Source organism: Rhinolophus hipposideros (assembly GCF_964194185.1).
Source record: "Rhinolophus hipposideros genome assembly, chromosome: 17".
NCBI classification, from domain to species: Eukaryota; Metazoa; Chordata; class Mammalia; order Chiroptera; family Rhinolophidae; genus Rhinolophus; species Rhinolophus hipposideros.
In genome coordinates this window covers 45,452,998-45,473,503 of record NC_138063.1, presented here as the reverse complement: position 1 = coordinate 45,473,503, position 20,506 = coordinate 45,452,998, and the positions used below count along the sequence as shown (strand labels likewise).

General features: G+C 40.9%; 1 protein-coding gene across 2 annotated transcripts in view; it reads left to right on the top strand.

Annotated features, from left to right (window-relative positions):
* LPIN2 (lipin 2) overlaps window positions 1–14,893 on the top strand; it is a 78,716-nt gene extending 63,823 nt beyond the window's left edge. The window contains exons 8-20 of one of the 2 annotated variants that reach the window (XM_081078702.1): window positions 291–390; window positions 3,698–3,885; window positions 6,394–6,487; window positions 6,908–6,977; window positions 7,737–7,826; window positions 8,760–8,842; window positions 9,747–9,891; window positions 10,794–10,942; window positions 11,503–11,589; window positions 12,555–12,707; window positions 13,123–13,237; window positions 13,910–14,013; window positions 14,338–14,893. In XM_081078702.1, coding sequence (XP_080934828.1) covers window positions 291–390; window positions 3,698–3,885; window positions 6,394–6,487; window positions 6,908–6,977; window positions 7,737–7,826; window positions 8,760–8,842; window positions 9,747–9,891; window positions 10,794–10,942; window positions 11,503–11,589; window positions 12,555–12,707; window positions 13,123–13,237; window positions 13,910–14,013; window positions 14,338–14,482 — 1,523 coding nt within the window. In that variant the 3' untranslated portion in view covers window positions 14,483–14,893. Of the gene's footprint in view, window positions 1–287; window positions 391–3,697; window positions 3,886–6,393; window positions 6,488–6,907; window positions 6,978–7,736; window positions 7,827–8,759; window positions 8,843–9,746; window positions 9,892–10,793; window positions 10,943–11,502; window positions 11,590–12,554; window positions 12,708–13,122; window positions 13,238–13,909; window positions 14,014–14,337 lie in introns of both variants that reach the window. The other variant, XM_081078701.1, reaches the window with a different exon arrangement.
* The last annotated feature ends 5,613 nt before the right edge of the window (window positions 14,894–20,506 follow it).

Sequence of the window (20,506 nt, the reverse complement as noted above, 5' to 3'; positions counted from 1 at the left end):
CTTTATCAAATATAAATGATTTAGGGGCTGTTCATGTAACAGCGAATGAAAGACTGAGTAAATTAGCATATGTTTATTGAGCAACTGTTAGGTGTGTAACACTCAATTTCACTTCCATTGGCATGAATGATTGAGAACCCTCACAGGTAAAAAGGTTTTTTGACACTTTAAAAAATAAAGACCAGTTCAAATTATGGTGCTTTTGTTGTTTGCAAATCTCTGTTTTCTTGCAGTTGTAAATGAAGAATAACTAAGCTCTTATCTCTGGTGTGTTTTTCTTATAAAAGCAGGTGTGCATAAGAGAAGCCAGCACCTGGGACCTGATGACATTTACCTTGATGACTTAAATGCTCTAGAACCTGAAGTTGCAGCTCTCTATTTCCCTAAAAGGTAGTGTATTCCTTGTATGTTGACGGCTGAACAGCTCTGAAATATTCTAGCTATTTCTAGAGCAAAATATTTTGTTTGAGTAAAAGGAGCCAAGGAGATGATGTCCTTTAGCTAAGTTAGACGATGGCTTCAGATTTGGAAAATTCAGAAATTGTACATGTGTTGTTTTGACTGTAGTGATATGAAACTAATGATTTTCCTATTTATGAAGAAAGTTTTAATGCGATGAGAAGAGGTACACTAGTTAAACGTACAGAAGGGTAAACCAGTGGACATGACTTCAGATTAGCACTTACTGTAGTCATTAATGCAAGCTTAGCACACTTAGGAAAATTTATTAGCATTTGTGTTTTAAAGGTAATTTTTATTCAAAAATATTTTACAAAGAGTGCCTTCACTGCCTTGGTGAGTCTGAGCTCCTAGGTTTTTTATGAACTCAAACCTGGGTCTGGTGAGGCACCATTCCAGCTGGCCTGTGTACCCCGCATTCCCTAGGGCGCTCATCTCTTGTATTTCTCCCTACTTCTCCCTCAAAGTTTTCCTCCTGAATAACTCTAAAACCTCAAGAATGATATTATTTTCCCAAGTTCATTTCCTTTTTTAAGGAAATTCCATTATAATATACTCTATGATTACAAAAAACAATTTACTTTTCCCCATGGAAAGTATGGCTTGAATATACTGAACCACAAGCACATACAATTAAACACTTTTAAATAAATTATTGGAAAATATGTCATTAAGTTTTTATTTAAAACAGAAAGATGGGATCAATAGGAAGATATTTAATATTTTTACAGATATTCTTGAAAGGTCCTTAAAACTCCTTCCTAATAGCTCTCTAAGTTTGTCTCGAATGTTTACTTTATTTGAAGTAATAGTTGGGTTTTTAAAGTGTGAAAACTGAAACTGCTCCGTTTTGTCTTTTAATAAGAAACTAAAATATAAGCTGTCTCAGAATTATCACTTTCTTTCAAATTTCCCAATCCTTAATCATTTATTTAACATTGGGATTCCTAAGATAGATTTCTTAGTTTTCCTTTTAAAAACTGGAGAAAGTGACGAATGCGCTGGGCCCTGACTGCTCTTTTATAATTCCCCTGTTTGGGATCGTTGCCATTCACCAAGTAAGCTTCTTACCTCCTGAAGGAATTATTTCTTGAGACATTTTATAAGTACTTAAAGGTAGTGAGACTATTATAATGCTTACAAGCATGTGTTTTGTTATGGTCATGTTCATTGTTATCTTGACTAAATATCCAGTATTTGTAGTTATAGCTAAACTTTAAATCACATCACCCTTCTGGATTTAGCAACATGTTGAGTCAGATGGCATCCTCCCTATATTTAGTGGTTGCATTAGTTAGGGTCACACTAAACTGCTCTAACTGATAAAACTCAAGACTTCAGTGGCTTACCACAATAGAAGTTTATTTCTTGCTGGTGTGATGATACAGGTGACCCTCGAACAGTGCTGGGGTTGGGTGCGCCAGCACCCTGTGCAGTTGAAAATCCACATATAATGTTGGACTCCCCAAAAACTTAACCACAGTCATCCTTCAACAGGGGATTGGTTCCAGATGCCCCCTCTCTCTGCAGATACCAGAAGTCACAGGTGCTCAAGTTCCTTATATAAAACAGCACAGAATATGCATATAGTCAGCCTTCTGCATCTCCAGAAAATACTGTTTTCAATCTGCAGTTGATTGAATCCACGACGCAAAACCCAGGAATACAGAGGGCTGACTATATGCTTATTGGAAAGAATCCACGTAAAAATGGATTTCCACAGTTCAAATCCGTATTCAAGGGTCAGCAATATTCCAGAGCCGGTGTTTGGTAGGAGGCCTTGCACACAGGGATTCAGGAGCACTAGCTCCTTCCACCATGTTCCATCATCTCCTCAGGGCCTCAGTAGGAAAAGGAGAGAGTCACACAGGAGTTTTCAGGGGCCAGTCTTGGGAGGTGCACAGCACACCTCCTATGTCTGCATCACCAACTCAAACATCTGGCCATATGTCCACACCTAACTGTAACTGTGACTCGCCCAGGATAAAGAGGAGCTGGTGTTTGTGAATACATAGTGGCCTTTGGTTTGTGTTTTACCCAGGGGGTGGGCCTTGCCCCTCACTCTAGCACAATGACAGGCTTTGCTGCTTTACACTGGCTTTGACTTTTTTACCATTTCCAGTGAAGAGACCATTCTGAGTTAATCTCGATACTGTAATATGACTGTGTATTGCTATTAAGAGAGAACATATCCAAAAACCTGAATCTTTTTATGGTTTAAATGCAAAACAATAGCTTTTGAAACTGTGCTAGTTATGACATATCTGTATTCTGCTGCCACCTGTTGTTCAAATTTGAGATTTTATTTCTAAGGATCAAATAACTACACTGGATTGCATACATTGATCGTATACATTAAATATATTGGCTTTCTGAATAAAGAAAAGAATTTGAAAATTCTAAAACAGTACCTCAATGTGACATTATCCAATCAAAGAGTGTAGAGCGGTAAACATTCATGACTAAGAAACTTGAGCTGCCATTTCTTTGTTCTTTTTCTCTCAGATTTATGCTCCGTTACAAAGAGTTTCCCTTATGATCACCTTCTAAAACCTGGCTTCTGTGTCTTATCATCTAGAAAAATGAAAGTATTGAATAGCCTCATATTTATTTTTGGCCTTCACGCTAATGTAAGAACAGTGTATTTGTAGTTTCACAGTACATTGCTTTTCATGGTGGGTCTAGCCTCCTGAGAATTTTCTCTTCATTTCTTTGTTCTATTTTGTGGTGTAACAGATGAATTTAGAAAAGCTTTGTTTTTAAAAATAATATAACCTTGAACTACAGTAATTTTCTACAGGATGTATATAGTACCACAGCTTTTTCTAGGAAGTTAGGATCAAAAGGTTTCCAAACATCAGATTTTTCCTAATTACCCTGTCATTTTCATCATGGAAATGTAAATAAATGCTTAAAATTCTTTGCTCCTTTAATTAAAATCAGAAAAGCTGTAGTTGAAATGTTTGTGTTATTGTGAATAACTTACAGTAATTTTTTGGTGACATACTTATTGTACTTACAGTTAATTCCTCAGTAGTGCTAATAGGTTATTTTTAATGTCATTTATGATATGAATCTAACACTACCCAAGAAAAGCTATGTCTGATTGTAGATCAATCTGTTGCTTCTTAAAGGGGATATGTTACTTGATTTGAGCCATCAGAGAACAATGTAGTAAACTGGAAAAGCAGGAAGTGGTAATAAAGCAACTCCTTTTCTCCCTGTTCCCTGCCCACAGTGAATCGGACCCCAACTCCAGGCAGTGGCCCGAGTCTGACACACTCTCTGGCTCCCAGTCCCCACAGTCAGTGGGAAGTGCAGCTGCTGATAGTGGCACCGAGTGCCTCTCAGATTCTGCCATGGACTTGCCCGATGTCACTCTCTCCCTTTGCGGGGGCCTCAGCGAGAATGGAGACATTTCTAAAGGTATGCCGGGCAGTCGTGCTCTGTCTTCACTTGAGAAAGCAGCCTGGTCGTCACTTGATTGCAAACCTGCTTGTTTAGCCATTTCAGGGTATGAAGAGACAGTTGTCTCCCTTGAATGTAAGATTCTTAGCCCCCTGTTTAAGGTACCGCATATGGAGTGACATTCTATATAAATGGCCTGGGTGAAGGAGTATGCCTTGAAGGCTCTCACTTCACATTAAGAGGTTGAGAGGTGTCAAGCGGCCCTGTTTGCTGAGCAACCAGGGTCAGCTCCGGCTGCATCAGTTTCTCATCTGTAAGTTGTTGAAATGTCTGTGGGACTAGGGCCCAGCTGCCCTCTTGGAAAGCAGTGGGCCTTAGATATAAGAGTAGGGCTTGAAGTTATCAAAAACTGATTGTTCACTGAGTAAATGGTCTTTTGGGCAAAAAGTAGAAGGGATTTCTTTCTGCCTCAGTCTTGTGAGTTGGCCCAGGAGAGTAAAGTTGCTCAAGAGAAAGGAAGGAGCTTAGCAGACATAGTTCAGACGTCCCTGGCGTGGGTTGAGCCACCCGTGTGTGTATCTGTCCCAAGTTCTTTGGCCTTTTTGGTTTTGCCTTTCTTTGTAAACTAAACTCCTCTTAATATTTTCCCAGTTTGGCTGGTCATTTTAAATTTATTTTCCTCTAAGGAAAGGTTTTTTTTCCATCACTAGCATCATATTTTGTCTTCTCTCACCCTCAGAGCATGTGGCAGACTGGGTGCATAGCTGTGTTTTCCTGAATATTTTTCTTTCTTAGGGTCACAGGGTGCTCATTATGCCTCTTTCTTCTCCATGTCTTAATTTATTTGTTTCATTTTTTGCAAGAAATTGAGAGTGTATTATGGCCAATGGTTCCTTCCAGGGACAAAATTAAGAAGGTCACATTCTAATTATTATCTAAGCCTCATAAGCCTTTATTTAAAAAAATATAGGGGGTGGGGAATGGAAAGTTTGTAATTTAAATTATAAAATTCACACTTTAAAAAAATACAGGTAACTAAAGTAGAGTTTGTTATTGGAGGAGGCAGAAATGGCAAGTAAAAATAAATAATACACAAATTACCAGGAGGAACAATCCCAGTGAAAAATTTCTCTGTTAGCTTGGTTCTTCTAGAATATAGGTTTATGAACAGGGTATAAAAATACATGCATTCTCATTCATTCTGCAAGAACTTGGATTTTTTTTTTAACTTTTATTTATTTTAAGTGTGTTTTTCTAGGGCCCATCAAATCCAAGTCAAGTAGTTGTTTCAATCTAGTTGTGGAGGGCACAGCTCACAGTGGCCCACGTGGGGATCTAACCGGCAACCTTGTTGTTAAGAGCACTGCGCTCTAACCAACTGAGCTAACCGGCCGCCCCTGGAATTTATTTCTTGACAAACCCAAAGTCAAATTTTGGTACATATTTGTTTTTTTCTCCAATCAGTCATAAAATGTTTTGTCTTTTCCTACTATAGCATGCACTTAAAGCTATAAGACCCTCATGAACATTCCTGTTATGCAGTTGCCTGCCAGTAAAGAGTTTCTCCCTTTGATAAGAATGAAACTTAGTTTTCATTAGTTATTGAGAGAGAGAGAGAGATGTGGTCCCTCTGGCCACATCTATACAAGGTTACCCCCCCCCCATATAACATGGCACTTCTTTAACACAGTTTCGCTCTAACACAGTTCGAGAATTGGGGAAAACCCTCATACAACACAGCATCCTAGAGCAGAGTCTCACTCTAACATGGTTTGAGAATTAGAGAAATCCCCATACAACATGGAACGTAATAAGAGCTTTTAAGAGCAAAAGATATCTCATTTGAAATTTTTCATTTGAGCGTGGATGTCGTCTCAGATTTCACTGCAGAATTTTAAAATTTATTAGAATTTTAAATCCATTTTGTTTGTGGAGTATTAAGTTCAGAGGATGAAGACATCTTGTCAAAAAGAAAACGCCCTCGGTTAATGGTGCTTAGTAGTGATGATGAAAGAAACATGATTTAATACATATTAATATGTTATACTTTTGGTGAAAATTGCTTTAATAAAGATATTTCTCTTAATTATAAAAATATAATAGTATGTGTTTTTTTAATTTTTGGAACCTAACCCCTTTTTTGTGTTAGTTCATTGTTTCGTATAACACGGATTCGCATAACACTGCATTTTTAGCAACCTAACAACCGTGCTATATGGGGGTTACCTATAATCTTATATTCCTAAAAGTCACTGGCATATCCCTTTCTCCTGTTTTTTGTTTGTTTGTTTGTTTTAACTGGGAAAGGAGTTCTGGAAGAGGGGAAGGATAGAAAAGAAGTGTTCTTTCTTGTCCTGGGGGTTGGGGGAAGTGTCTTAACATTTTGTTTTTGATGGATATTAAAGTCAGATTTTTTTGAAAGGACATTTTATTTTATGCTATAGACCCTTTAATGCAGAGAGTATTGTGATATTGGGAATTTATGTAATCTCTAACCAAATTGATTGTTACTATTTTACATTACAGAAAAATTCATGGAGCATATCATTACTTATCATGAATTTGCAGAGAACCCTGGACTTATAGACAATCCTAACCTTGTAATACGGATATACAATCGGTAAATAGTCGTGCTTTTGTAATTCTTAAATACTTGTGTAGGCTTTTTTCCAAGTGCTCTTTTTAGCTATTATAGTTTTTCTTGCAATAAAATATGTAATTTCACGTAAAGGACCTAATGGGCAAATCTTTAAAGTGAATGCGAAGCCTCAACTTCATTTTTAAATGAAGCATTAAAATGCTACTCTGTTTTGTGTAGATTTTACTGCTTCTCTGTTCAGAGAAATTTGGCTTGAAACAAAGATTATTCATGTGACAAAAAATTTAGCTAATCATCTTTTTACTGAAAATAGTAAGAAATTTTATGTTATTTCTATCTCTCCTCTTTTCTTCCTTCCTCCTTCCCTCCCTTCCTACCCTTTTCTCTCTCACCCTCTTCTCTCTCTGTGTAATGGTTTTGCACAATTTTTATTTCTTACAGTTACTATAACTGGGCTTTGGCCGCTCCCATGATACTTAGCTTGCAAGTATTCCAGAAGAGTTTGCCTAAGGTGAGATGATCCACCATTTCTTGCCTTTTCAAAAGTATCTACAGCATAGAGTACATAGAAAAATCCATATGTGCATATTTCTAAACTGGCTACTCTGTAAATTTTTATTTAATATTATAGAAGATCCAAGAGTTCTATGTACCCACTGAAATGATCTCATGCCCTAAATCTAGGAAATTAGCTCAGCTGCCACATCTTTGTCATTTTTATCAGTTTCTGATTGTGTATAAAAGTTGAGACATTTTAGTGATTGTTACAGATAGAAAGAATGAAAAAAAATTATCTCATTAATATGGAAAGAAGCTGCAAGAAGAGGGTGATGTGGCCACCAGGATCATGACATCACTGATTCTGTCATTGTGGCTAATAAAGCTGTATGTGTAACCTGAAGGTTTGCTTTGACTCTGAACTACAAGAAGCCTAGTTGGGCCTCAGTCTAGTTGGGCCTCGTAACTCAAGGAGCCACATTTTCCAAGGGTAGAGAAATGAGAGCAGTTCCCCTGCCATCCTCATCAGGGTGCTGCTCCTATGTAGCCAGACCATTTGGTCTCTAGCACCGATCTGCCACGAAGCCATACTGCCACAGAAGAGGACACTGTCTATCTTCTATAAGTGTTAAAAACTAGAGGAGTTTGGGAGATACGGAGATCGTTGCTCATACTCCATGATAAGGCACCATCCTTCAGGCTAGTGGTGGGAAGTAATCAGGTGCTTTGTGACTGATAGATTGTTAGATTCACTCACGTTCATTGTTTCCAGGCTACAGTGGAGTCCTGGGTCAAAGATAAGATGCCAAAGAAATCTGGTCGCTGGTGGTTTTGGCGTAAGAGAGAAAGCATGATCAAACAGGTAACCAACCTAGAGGTATCCTTTCCATGAGCTGAAAACAAGTGAATCTTCCATTTATTTAAAAAATAGGACTCTTTCTAAGAACAAAAAAGTCCACTTGAGCTATATAATGCTCTTTTATAATAAAAGTCACCATTTTTGAATAGTTGCTATGTCAAGATACTATGTTAGGTGCTTTACGCACATTACCTCTCACCTTTACTATAGCCCAGCAGTATAAATGTTTGAGTTCCCTTTATGTGGAAACTGGAACACAAAAAGGGAAGTGCCTTGACCGGAGGCACATAACTGGTGAGGGATGGTGATGCGGTTTGACTTTGAGTTCACCTCTAACACCGTTGTGCTTTCCGTCTGGCTGCATTACCTTCCAGATATAACCAGCGCTCGTTACCCTCCTACACAGGAGAAGGTAGCATCAGTCACTTCTGTTCTGTAGTCCTGGTGTCCCTGCTGTGAACCGAATGAGTGCGGACCAGTTGTATTATATTTGGTGACTTGAAATAGTGCTCTTTTAAAATTTTTACCTCTGGCTTTATAGTGACAGATTTGGTGTAGCAGCATATGACTTCTATCTCAGGTTTTGGTCCTTTGGCTTAAACTAGAGAAGGTCTGTTTGTTTTTTAATTTATTGTGGTGACAATTGTTAGTGAAATTACATAAATTTCAGGTGTACAATTCTGTATTACATCATCTATAAATCCCATTGTGTGTTCACCACCCAGAGTCAGTTCTCCTTCCATCACCATATATTTGATCCCCTTTACCCTCATCTCCCTCCCCCCCATCCCTGAGAAAGTCTGTTTTCTTCAGCATTTTTAAGTTGTAGTTTCAGGAGGCGGTTTTACTCATTCTTAGAGAGGGCTGCTGGTGAATTTCTGCTTGTCACTAGGGGCAAGTATTGCATTCTGCCATTACTGTCTTGCTTTTTTTTAGCTGCCAGAGGCCAAGGAAGGGAAATCTGAGGTGCCATCAACTAGTGACCTGCTGTCCAGCGCAAAGGAGTCAGCCAGTGGCAGGTAGGGTCTCCCTGTCCTTCCTCCAGGCTCACAGCACTTGGGCTACCCCACTTTGGTCATTGCATTCAAGTTGATTTTGACAGTTTTGTTTAATTCTTACAAACATTTTTCTGCTATGGACACAATGTGAGTAGTGGCTTGTTGGTGCCACTCAGCTAGCAGGTGATAAAGACATTATCTGCTTAGAGAAGTAAATATACCCATGACTGCCTCCTAAGTGCCTTGCTCCCATCCTGGAGTCATGGAATCGGAGGCCTGTGACATGTAGACCTTTGGGAAGGGGGAATCTAGAGGAGCCCTAAGATGGGCGGTTCTGGTGCTCCTGCGCCCTAGCTTCCTGTCAGGCACAAAAGGGAGATATGAAAGAGAATTCAAAGATTGGGGTGGGTCTGTTTCATTTCTGGGAAGAAATAGCACACTGGCCCTGACAGGAGGTGCCATCATCTATCCCATTCTTGTTTCTGCAATCTATGTGTACTTTCCCCAAATTCTTTCTCCTTCTATTCCCTAATTCTTTACCCCTTCTTTTAAAAGGGGTGTAGAAAATCTTTCTTGATAGTTTTTTAAATCAATATAAGCAATTATTTTCTTTAATTTGTACCTTTTGAAACATACATCTTCTTCAACAAGTAAGTAGACCTAGTAGCATTCACTGAGCACAGCAGAAAATGCCCAGTCATAGCGAGAAAGTTATCGCTAGCCAGTCATGAGAAGGAGGAGAAGGGTGGCCTTAGCACTTCATGAAATGAATATTCAGGCATGGAAGCTGCATGTGGGAGAGCAGCAGAGGGAACAATCCTACCTATCCCTAGAATGGATTTAGGATCTCTTCCTTCTCAATCCTAAATGAAAAGTTCTCATCATCTAAACAGCCTACTTCAGTAACTGGGTTGATGTTGCATAGGACGGCCGAGGATGATTCATCCAGTGGTGAGGGGTCACAGGAGCTTGAAGAATCGATCAAAGCAGACCCCGTCCCCATGGAGCCCCCGAGCCATAGCAGCACAACCTCATATAAGAAGTCTCTTCGCCTCTCCTCGGACCAGATCGTGAGTAGTGTGTTATCTGTGTGGATCTAGTCGGATTATCTTAGTAACTGTTTAAGTTGATCTGCTTCCTCTTCTGCCCACCTGATCCCAAGCCTCACATACACAACACAATGTGTGGTTATGTCAATGTTCCTATAGAGTAGAACAACGCCCCCACCCCCAGAGACTGCCAGGATCACCTGGGCATCTGGGACCAGCTTTTTCCACCACCCCAGACCTCCCACCTCAGTCTCTGGGAGTGAGCTGAGGAATATGTATTTTTAACCTGTTTCTCCCTGAATCTTACACAGCTAGCCCATCACTGGGCCACCTACTGTCTATTGAGAGCCACAATAATAGAGAAATAATGTTTTCTTATTTAGACACAATTTCCCCTTTTCTGTTTTTTTTCCATTCCCTGACTTTTTACCTATTTTTAGTGTGAAATGGACTTTCTGTGTCCCAGAGCAGTCTCAGGTATGGAGGAGGATCAGAGAGGTTTTGTGTTTGGGGGAGATCAGAAAAGTCTCATGGAATCCCAAACACTGTTCCAGTGATGGCTCCCTCAGCCCAGCTCACTGAGAAGTGAGCCATTTGTGCAGCCCTGGGCCAGGTGTGTGGTAATGTGACAGACACCTACCTGGTTTGTAAACATTGAGACTCTGTTCCAAAATTTTCAGCTAATTTTCTTTTTTTTTCAGTTATGTTAATGCATTTCTTCCCATTCTTTATTCATACACACATTTTTTGAAGATTAGGATCCTTTTTCACATTATATCTTAAGCAATCTCAGTTGACTACATATTATTAGAAAATGTGACTTAATAGTTGCATGTGATTCCATCAAAGTAATGTATGTACCACTAGTTTTTATAAAAATTCTGCCTCTGTGATTTTCTTTATTCTTCTACTTTTTGTAAAAGGCAAAACTAAAGCTTCAAGATGGCCCAAATGATGTCGTGTTTAGTATTACAACCCAGTATCAAGGTACTTGCCGCTGTGCAGGGACCATTTACCTGTGGAACTGGAATGACAAGATCATCATTTCCGATATTGACGGCACAATAACCAAGTAAGCAGGAGTCCGTGGTAAGAGGCAGGGAGAAGAGGAGCAGGTCATTGTGCACTGGGGCCAGTGGGATCCCCTCAGCAGGCACCCGGCGCTTGGCCACTGTCAGGAGTTCTTTATAACTACATGTACTCAGTGTCCTGAGTGCAGCCCACATGGGGTCATGTTATGGACAGAGGAAATTGGTGGAGCCATACAAATGTAACGTCAAAAATAACTTACAGGAAGATTTAGGTATTTGTTCTCCAAATTTTTGCTTTAAAAAAAAGCAAAACTAAAAAGCAGGTGAGACTAAGAGGAGGAAAAAAAGAATGTGTAGCAAATTATTTCTGAAAATGAACTGTTGGCTCTCATGTCTGATTCTACTCTCCGAAGCTCCTCGGTGGGTATATTTGTAAGAGACTGTCTCACTGTCACACAGGCCATGATGAAATCACCTTTATAAATTGTCTATACTCACCCACCTCCCCCTCCTGCACTCAGTGTTTTTCGGCAGAAAAAGGAAAATACTTGGATTTAAATGCTTGATTCCTAATAACCTTTTCCTATTTCTACCCTCTTAGGTCTGATGCTTTGGGACAGATTCTTCCACAGCTGGGTAAAGACTGGACTCATCAGGGTATCGCAAAGCTCTACCACTCTATCAATGAGTAGGTCTCCCATCCCACCTGTTAATGCGCTCTAGTGGACTAGAATTTTGTTTTGATTAAGAACTACAGAAAAAAATAGCATGCATCAATCAGTCTGTGGAACTAGTGTGTTCATGATCTAGCTATTCTTGCTCTTCTTGCCCACTCCTTTCCTATATCCTCACACAAAGAAAAGTAGCAGCCACTATTTATGGAATGTGAGCTGTGTGCCTAGCATCATGTTACATTTAACCTATGTCATCTCATTCTCACAACACTATGAATTTTAGGCACTACCTGTATTTATAGTTATAGCTGTAATTGGGTTTTTAGCTGTAATTTAACAAGAGCCGGTTTTCATTTTTGGTTTATTAATTGGGTATTTTTAAATTGGGTATTTCTTTGAGGAGGTAATGCTTGCATGCATGGGGGAAACATTTCATCCATGGGGTCTTCTATGCCAGTGCAACAGAGAAAACAGTGCCATGGCGTTTGTGGGACCCTAATATGTACGAGTTAAATTGATTTGAAAAATTACAATGTCTTAAACTTTAGTTGAAATGCCTGAATATGAAAATTATATCAGTTAGCCAGGTATAATTTTGCTTCTTGGCTTACAGAATGGTTTGCACTCTGTAAATTGTCTTTATAAATAAGATCCTTGGTATCTTTCCTTTATAGCAGATAATTTAAAGATAGTTCAAGATTTTTGTCTGTTGTGTAATCTGGCTTTCATGGAATAGATGCTGAAGATACATCAATACTCACAAATTTAGCATAATCCCTAGCTGCTTATACCTCCATTTTTTCCCATGGTGTTTTCCATGGAAAGGTGAAATCTTTATAATCCTATTTCTCTGTTAAATGCAAGAATTTGATTTTCACAGTAAGTGAGAGGATCTTTATTTGGATTTTTTAAAAGAAAAGTGCTTTTCTTCACCTTTAGCCAAAACATAATGGGCTAAACAGTTCACGTTCTCTTTTAGGAACGGCTACAAGTTTCTGTATTGCTCCGCGCGTGCCATCGGCATGGCCGACATGACCCGTGGCTACCTGCACTGGGTCAATGACAAGGGCACTATCTTGCCCCGAGGCCCTCTGATGTTGTCCCCCAGCAGCTTGTTCTCCGCCTTCCACAGGTACCTCCCCAGTGGAAAGCCCGTCTGAGTGCATAGGGGGTGGGGCTGAATGGACTGTGTGCAAGGATGGGTGTCCCGCTCATTGGAAGGGTTTGTTGGTATCTGTTCCAGAGCTTCTGTGTCTGTCTTAGTTCTTTGGCTCCCCCATAGCATTCTAAACAACGGCTCACCTCGTCTGTGTCAAACAGGGTCATAGAAAGTCAAGTTCTAGGAGTGGTTGTTTTCTCTTTCCCCAGACCCCATCAAATTTTCTTTGTCATCACATTGACTGGCAGAGATGGAGAGAGAAAGATACCAGTTACAAGGATTAAAAATTTGGGGTGGTTATGAGCGCTAAAATGTTTCCAGGACCAAACAGCAGGGAAAACTACCACTTTGAATTGGGTGACTGTATTCGACTCTTTTTTTCCCCTAGGGAAGTGATAGAAAAGAAACCAGAGAAATTCAAAATTGAGTGTCTAAACGACATCAAGAATCTGTTTGCGCCATCTAAGCAGCCCTTCTATGCTGCCTTTGGAAACCGTCCGAATGTAAGTGTCTGATGTGGGTAAAATTCAGAGGAATGTACTTTTAGAGTATAGCCATGTCATAATTCTCAAATGAATTTTATAGGCAAAATGAATGTCTATTCTGCTGAATAGGTTTCTACTTTATCTGTTCCAAATTTCCACAGTAATTGGGGAGGTCCTGCAAGTGGAGATCTGCCTCAGAATTTTGGTGTATATCAAAGGGCACTTTCTCTGTTTCTGTGGTTTCAATTCCGTTTTCTCAGAGGGTTCCGACTCATGTACATGTTTGTAAGCCCTGTCCTTGGATCCGCCCCAGAGCCGCGGCATGAGTGCTCATCCTTCATTAATGCTTCCCCAACCTGCCTCCCCTCAGAAGGTCCCTCAGATTCCAGACATGTAGAAAGGGCTGCTTCCTGGCCCCTGGCAGGTAGTGGGACCCCTTCTGCTCCATGGTCCCTGGTGTCTCCTTGGCACCCACGTTTCCTGATTCCCCGAGCACCTTCTGGGTTTGGCTCCACTCTCACTTTGGGTTTGTCTAAAGCTCACCTTCAGTGGAAAGCTACATAGTGCCCAGTTCTGCATGTTTTCTGTAGACAATCTTCTGTTTGTGCAATACTGGCTCACAAGGAACTGGAGAAGCAGCTCCTAATTTCTTCTCCCTGTAATCACCCTGCTGGATGTTTTCTTCTCCAGGATGTATATGCTTACACACAAGTTGGAGTTCCAGACTGCAGAATATTCACCGTGAACCCCAAGGGTGAATTAATACAAGAAAGGACCAAAGGAAACAAGTCATCGTAAGTGTATTCCTATTTCCCAGCCTAGCCCCTTGCAGCTGGTGTGACATTGGGGACAGACAGATATTAAGAATCAGGCCTCACTCAGTATCAGAACAGAAAGTCTTTGGAGGCTTTTCTCTGGGTGTTTTCTCCTCTATTTATGGGAATACTGATTCTCTAGACTTTGAAGAGGAAGTCTGTGCCCTGGGAAGGGATGGAGACCTGTTTCGGATCCTTCCCATCTGAGGAATCCGAATAACTAGCTTTACAACCTGCAATCTTAGGCTCTTAGATCAATTTGACAGTAACAGTTTGTGTTTCTTCGCCAACCCCTTCTCCCAGGTATCACAGACTGAGCGAGCTCGTGGAGCACGTGTTCCCACTTCTCAATAAGGAACAGAATTCTGCCTTTCCATGCCCGGAGTTCAGTTCCTTCTGCTACTGGCGAGACCCAATCCCCAAAGTGGACCTGGATGACCTGGCCTGAGGCGCCACCTCCTGGGGGAGGTCCTCAGTCACTCGCCTTGCAGCAAGGGAAGGTGACCGGCACTTCTGCTGGGCAGAGGACACTGGGCTTCCCTCCCAGCCACAGGTGCGGGACAAGATCCATGTTGACATCCAGGCACCAGCAGGGACTGGGAGAGCTCCTGGAGCTGGAACTGCCATCTCCTTCACCCTCGTGCTCCATGAGGTAGCAATCTGTGCTCTAGCGGAGAAGTGAGGGGAGCTTGGGCCTGAGGGTGGAGGCCTGCGCTCCTGTCACAGGTCGTTCCTCACACACACTCTGTAGAGTTGTGTGCTGGGTGCTCCTTTAATTGCGTAATTTAAAAGGAAGAAAAGCTAAGTAAGAGTGGACCAAAATGTTGCACAAAGTAAAGTGTTATAATTTCCACTGGGCAATTGAAAGTGTTTCCCTCTAAAACCAGGGCTTTCTTCAGGGATCAGGGTCCACCGAACCACTCCAGGCCCAGTCAGTGATGTTGGCTCCAGCCGCCTGCGCACGTTCTTCGGTGGGCTCCTACCCTGTGCACTGACGCGGCACAGCTGCTGGGCGGGGCCCAGGCCACCCATCCCAGCCCCACAGATGTGGGCTCTTGGGGAAGAACGCCCCTTAGGTTATCGCCATCTCCTCTGCGACTGCTCCGTGATGGAGACCCTTAAGTTATGTCTTGGACCTAGCCAGAAGAAATGGTTTTGCAGGATCTATTTGATGTATCTAAGAACAGGATTAACAGTGGGAGTTGGTTAAACAGCAAAGAACAGCTCTGTTTTCAGGAAGGTCTTAGAAATGCAGATGTGCACTTGCAATGGCTCCTGGGAAGCGTCTTTCTCTTTTTTTTTCTTATTTAACACATCTAATTTTTATTTGCTGTATACAATGTATGCTTTTGAGCTGTTACAGCAAATACATCTGCAGTCCATATATTTTTAATATTCAACTACATTCAACATTTCCCCATCATCAAATATCTAAACATTGAATTTTCTTTCAGGAAATATGAAATTTTCTGGATACTTTTTTCTTTAAAGTTTCCTACGGATACAGTATTTTTTGAAATGATTCAATTCGTTGATTAATTCTTTATTTCTCTCCTCCAGTATACGACCTTCTTTCTCAGTTTGAGCTTGAAGTATTTTTATGATGTCATGAAGCTGGCCTTTACTTTTAATTACTGTCTTTTCATTATTGAGACTATTGTTGCGAACATCTTCCAAAATACGTTGTTGAAGCAACGTATTTTCACTTTCTAGGTGAGGACACCTCTCCTCTAGGGGTTCCAGCTTTCCAATGTATGTATTCACTTTTTCTTATAGGCTTTGATACACTTGTTCCGTTTCCTCATTTTGATGCTGGGTTTGGCTTAGGTCTCTGTGAACACGTTCTAAAACCAAAGTCCTTTGACAGCAGCTCTTGTGTGATGGAACTCAGTTTTTAGGCTATTGAATTTACTTTCAGCTTTAGAAAGTTGATGAGAAAGTTGTTGACTGTTATCCTTTAAGTTAGACGTATCGAAATTCATTTTGTCCCATTCATCTCTTGCTCCCTGACAAGCAAGCTGTAGGTCTCTATTGGATTTCTGACTTTGCTCAAGATTCATGGATAGCAGTAAGTAGTCCAGAACTGTAGGATTCAACTTCTGTTTCCAGTATTTCTTTTGTTTTTCATTCCCCTGCCAAACCATTCGTCTCTTGCTCCCTGGCAAGCAAGCTGTAGGTCTCTATTGGATTTCTGACTTTGCTCAAGATTCATGGATAGCAGTAAGTAGTCCCGAACTGTAGGATTCAACTTCTGTTTCCAGTATTTCTTTTGTTTTTCATTCTCCACTTCAGATTTTAGCATTTTATTCTCAGCTGTCAGAACATTCAGCTGTCCATTATATTGAAATACTGTTATTGTTTCCTCATTCAGTTTTATTGTCTTTTGAAGACAGTCATTGTTTTAAAGTTGCAATGTCCTCAAAATACTTTCCATTTCCTGATTGTGATTTTTGACTGTGTCTAGTTCCAGTCTTAGTATGGCAATTTCATGCAACAGATCTTTTTCATGGCTCAGAATTCATTTCCTTAAGATCTATTTCTTTCTCCTTTCGTTTGCAAAGGTCCCTGGTTAGAATTGCATCTTGTAGTATTCTGTCATTGTGTTCTCGAGAACATGTTCCCTGAGTGTCGTTTTGCTCTAGTACGACATGTAGGGGTTTTTTTCACTTCTATCAATCCTCCCTTGCTCTTCCTCTGACATCATGCTTAAGTGTAGTTCTCCAATATGAGCCTTTTCTTTATCTGCTAAAGATGTCTGTCCAAACTATGTGGATGCTGACACATTTTTCCTTGCATCGTTGAGTGTGATGCAAACGGACGTCGACCATCAACTTTCCAATCCCTGGATCTTTCACAAGTGTCCTGAGTGAAGGTCCAACTAGTATGAAGAGGATACATTTTCCTCTTCGATCTGCAGTGCCACAGAAATGATCCACATATTTCTCTGGACGTCTTGCAGAGAAACTGAGAATCCCCAGATGATTTTGCATCTTCTCCTCCTCCTAATCTTAATGCTGACATTTTAACAGTTCTATTATTTTGGTGTGCTTCATCACCATAAGTCAAATTGTCATTATTTGTTTGCTGTTGTGGAGCACTTTCAATAATATCCACACCATTTTCTTTTTTCCAATTGCCAGCTTTGTTGCTTTTTCCATTGGCAACAATATGGGTGGAACTAGATGATATTATTCTAAGTGAAATAAGTCGGATAGAGAAAAACAAATACCATATGATTTCACTTATTTGTTCACAAATGAGTGACATTAAAAAAAAATGTTTCCATTGTTTCTTTGCCTTTTTGTTGCTGTCTATTATTTCATTGTGGTGGTATTCTATGATTGAGTGGTTACCATTTAGTTTATGTAAAACAAAGTTTGATATTTAGAGTATTCCATTTTCTTCAGTATGCTTACTTTCTCCATTCCCTTGTGCCGGTTCAGACCTTTACTCTCTCCCCTTTTGTTTTGTTGTCACAAATTATCACTATTTATGCTGTGAGTTGGTTTCTGCGTTGCTGTAGCAAGTTGTCTTTTTCTTTTTTTAAGTGCTTTTTTTCCTCCTTTACCCTGTGTGTTATGTTTCAGTGTATACTGTCTTATTTGGTGTAGGGGTTGCTATTTCCTGCTTTACTCATGGTTTTGTATTCTTTTGGTTTTCTGTTTCAGGTCAAATAGCTTCCTTCAATATTTCTGTACTGCAGGTTGTGTATTAGAAAATTCCTTCAGCTTCTGTATGTCTGGAAAGGTCTTTATTCCTCCTTCATGTCTAAAGGATATCTTTGCTGGATATATTATTCTTGGCTCATAATTTCTTTCAATGGTTTGAATATTTGATTCCATTCTCTCCTGGCTTGTAGAGTTTCTGCTGAAAAATCTGATGATCATCTAATGGGCTTTCCTTTGTAGGTTACCATTTTCTTTTCCCTGGCTGCCTTGAGGATTCTTTCTTTGTCGTTTATTCTAGACAGCTTCAATACAATGTGCCTTAGAGAAGGCCTGGTGAGACTGAGGTAATTAGGTGTTCTATTTGTTTCTTGGATTCGAGGATCCAGTTCTTTCCAGAAGTTTGGGAAGTTCTCGTCGACTATTTGTTTGAATATACTCTGTTCCCTTCTCCTTTTCTTCTCCTTCTGGTATGCCCATTATTATAGTGCTGTTTCTGATGGAGTCAAAGTTTTTGTAGAGTTCTTTCATTTCTTTTAAGTCTCAAGTCTCTCTCTTCTTCCATCTGTGTCATTTCCAGATTTCTGTCTTTGATGTCACTGACTCTCCTCCATCTGGTCAACTCTACTACCTAAGCTGGCTATTTCATTCTTCAATTCTTTTATTGAGTTCTTAATCTCCAGAAATTCTATTTGGTTCTTTTTAAAAATTTCAATCTCTTTGGTAAAGTGTTCATGTATTGTTCTTTGATTTTTGTCTCTGAGTTTATTAAGCTTCGTGTCTGTGTTTTTTTGCATCTCGTTGAGTTTAAGAACTGCAATCTTGCATTCTCTGTCATTTAGTCACATATTTCCATGTCTCTAAATTCATTTTCTGGAAACTTTTCATTTTCTTTCTGAGCTGTCTTGTTACCTTGGTTATCCACGGCAATTAATGATTTATTATTTTCCTAGACATCTACAGGAGTGGCTTCTGCAACAGGTTGATAGGAAGAGGTCTTTCTTTTGTCTTCCAATAGGTGTTGGTAGAATGTTTTATTTTCTCTCTGACTGCAGCCTTTTATTCTCTCTCACACTGCAGTGGTATATTTTCTCTGCACTATTCTGGCTTCTCACGCAATGGGGGGATTCCCTGGAAGGCGGGCTTCTCCTCTGTGAACAGGTCACCTGGGTCACAGGTCACCACCTCCGTGGGGGGATGTGGAGAGCTTCTGAAGTTCCAAAGCTCTTCCTGCCCCAAAACAGGGCCCGTGTGTTTCAGCGGCTCTGTTTACTCCTGCAGGGATCTGCCCAGATAGGTGGGGCCAGGGGTGGGTGGGTTCTGAGAGGTGGCCCAGAGCAATGGGGGCGACCACCACCACAGCCTGTTCTGCACCCAGGGCTCTCTCCCCTTTGCTGGAACTAGTTGGGCTGCGAGTCCAAGTCCGTGGCTGCGGGCCGCAGTTCTCAGAACTGCAAATATTGTGTTCTTTTGATCTGACACTGCTACTGTTCCGCTTCTAGCACAAGGCAGGTGGGGGCAGGGCGAGCTCTGGGAGGGGAGGGTGGGGGCCGCTAGTCTCAGTGCCTAAGGCTTCTGCTCTCTGCTCAGCAGTGAGGGCTTAAACCACCGTTTTCACCTTTGGGAAGGGTCTTTTTCTCTGTCCTTCTGCCTGCAGCTCATGTCAGAGTCCGAGCAAATAGCACCAGAGAAAGGCTCTATCCCATAAGCCCCTCCAGAGCAGGGAGAGCCTGGAGAGATCAGGGTGGGTGCTGACAATCACCTCAGGACTCAAATCAAGAGAACTGTTCGGAGTCTTTCAGAGGATCAAAAATGACCACACACAGGCATCTGTTGGTGAGAAAGCAGTGAGCTGAGTTCCAGAGCGGAGGCACCACCCTGCTCAGGATAGTTTCCATGCCCACCTCTGCTTTCCCCTGTTCTTGTATTGGGGGCTCTCCTTGTTTTAGTTTGCTCCCCCAAAATAATACTGATGTAAAGATGGAGAAACAGGGGCGGTTTTTTTCCAGATTGGAGAGTTGAAAGTCCCTGATTTAGCTCAGCCTTTTTTCCTAATGCTAGTGGCTGCCGACCACGGTGAAGGCCTTGAACGCGGGTCTCAGTGGCAGGACTGGAGGCGCAGGTTCTCAGAGAGGGAACACATTTCCTCCAGTGTGAACCTTCTCACCTCACATAGGTCAAGGCCTAATTGTTCAATGAATTTATTTATGTACATTAGGTTAGGGAAATTAGTTTGTTTATATGAAGTTCTGCCCAGTTAGTGGATTACATTCCTAGTAGAGGCTGTGCAGTTACTCATAGATGCCGTCAGTGTGTCCTCAACCGTATTTGCTTTAGAAGAATATGAGCTTTATGTGCTTAACCCGAGCTTAGCTGGGCCTCTTTGCATATGTGCGGTATGGAAATCTTAATATACACTTTCTGTAGTCCTTTTTAGTTGTCCTTTAAAGAGTTTTTGACTAGACAGTTTCTCTCTGGACACGTGGGCCTTCCTGGGACCCTGGGTCTCCCAGTCCTGCATTGAGGGCAGCTGATCCCTGTTCCCAGTGTCCATTAGCACTAAACTTTGTCATTTCGTCACTGCAGATTGATCCAGTGGGTACATACGCTAATTAACATGTCTTTTCCCTTATTTAAAGGAGTCCCTCTTGCTGAAAAGTAGATGATTATTACTATAGTGTTATGAAAGTATTGTTTGTGCTGAAAATCCATTGCCATTTGGTACAAATGACATGTGTTCTTTCTGTGAAAGAGAGATGCCCTTGAGTGTGTTTGTACACAGACCCTTACGGTGCTGGGTGAGTGAA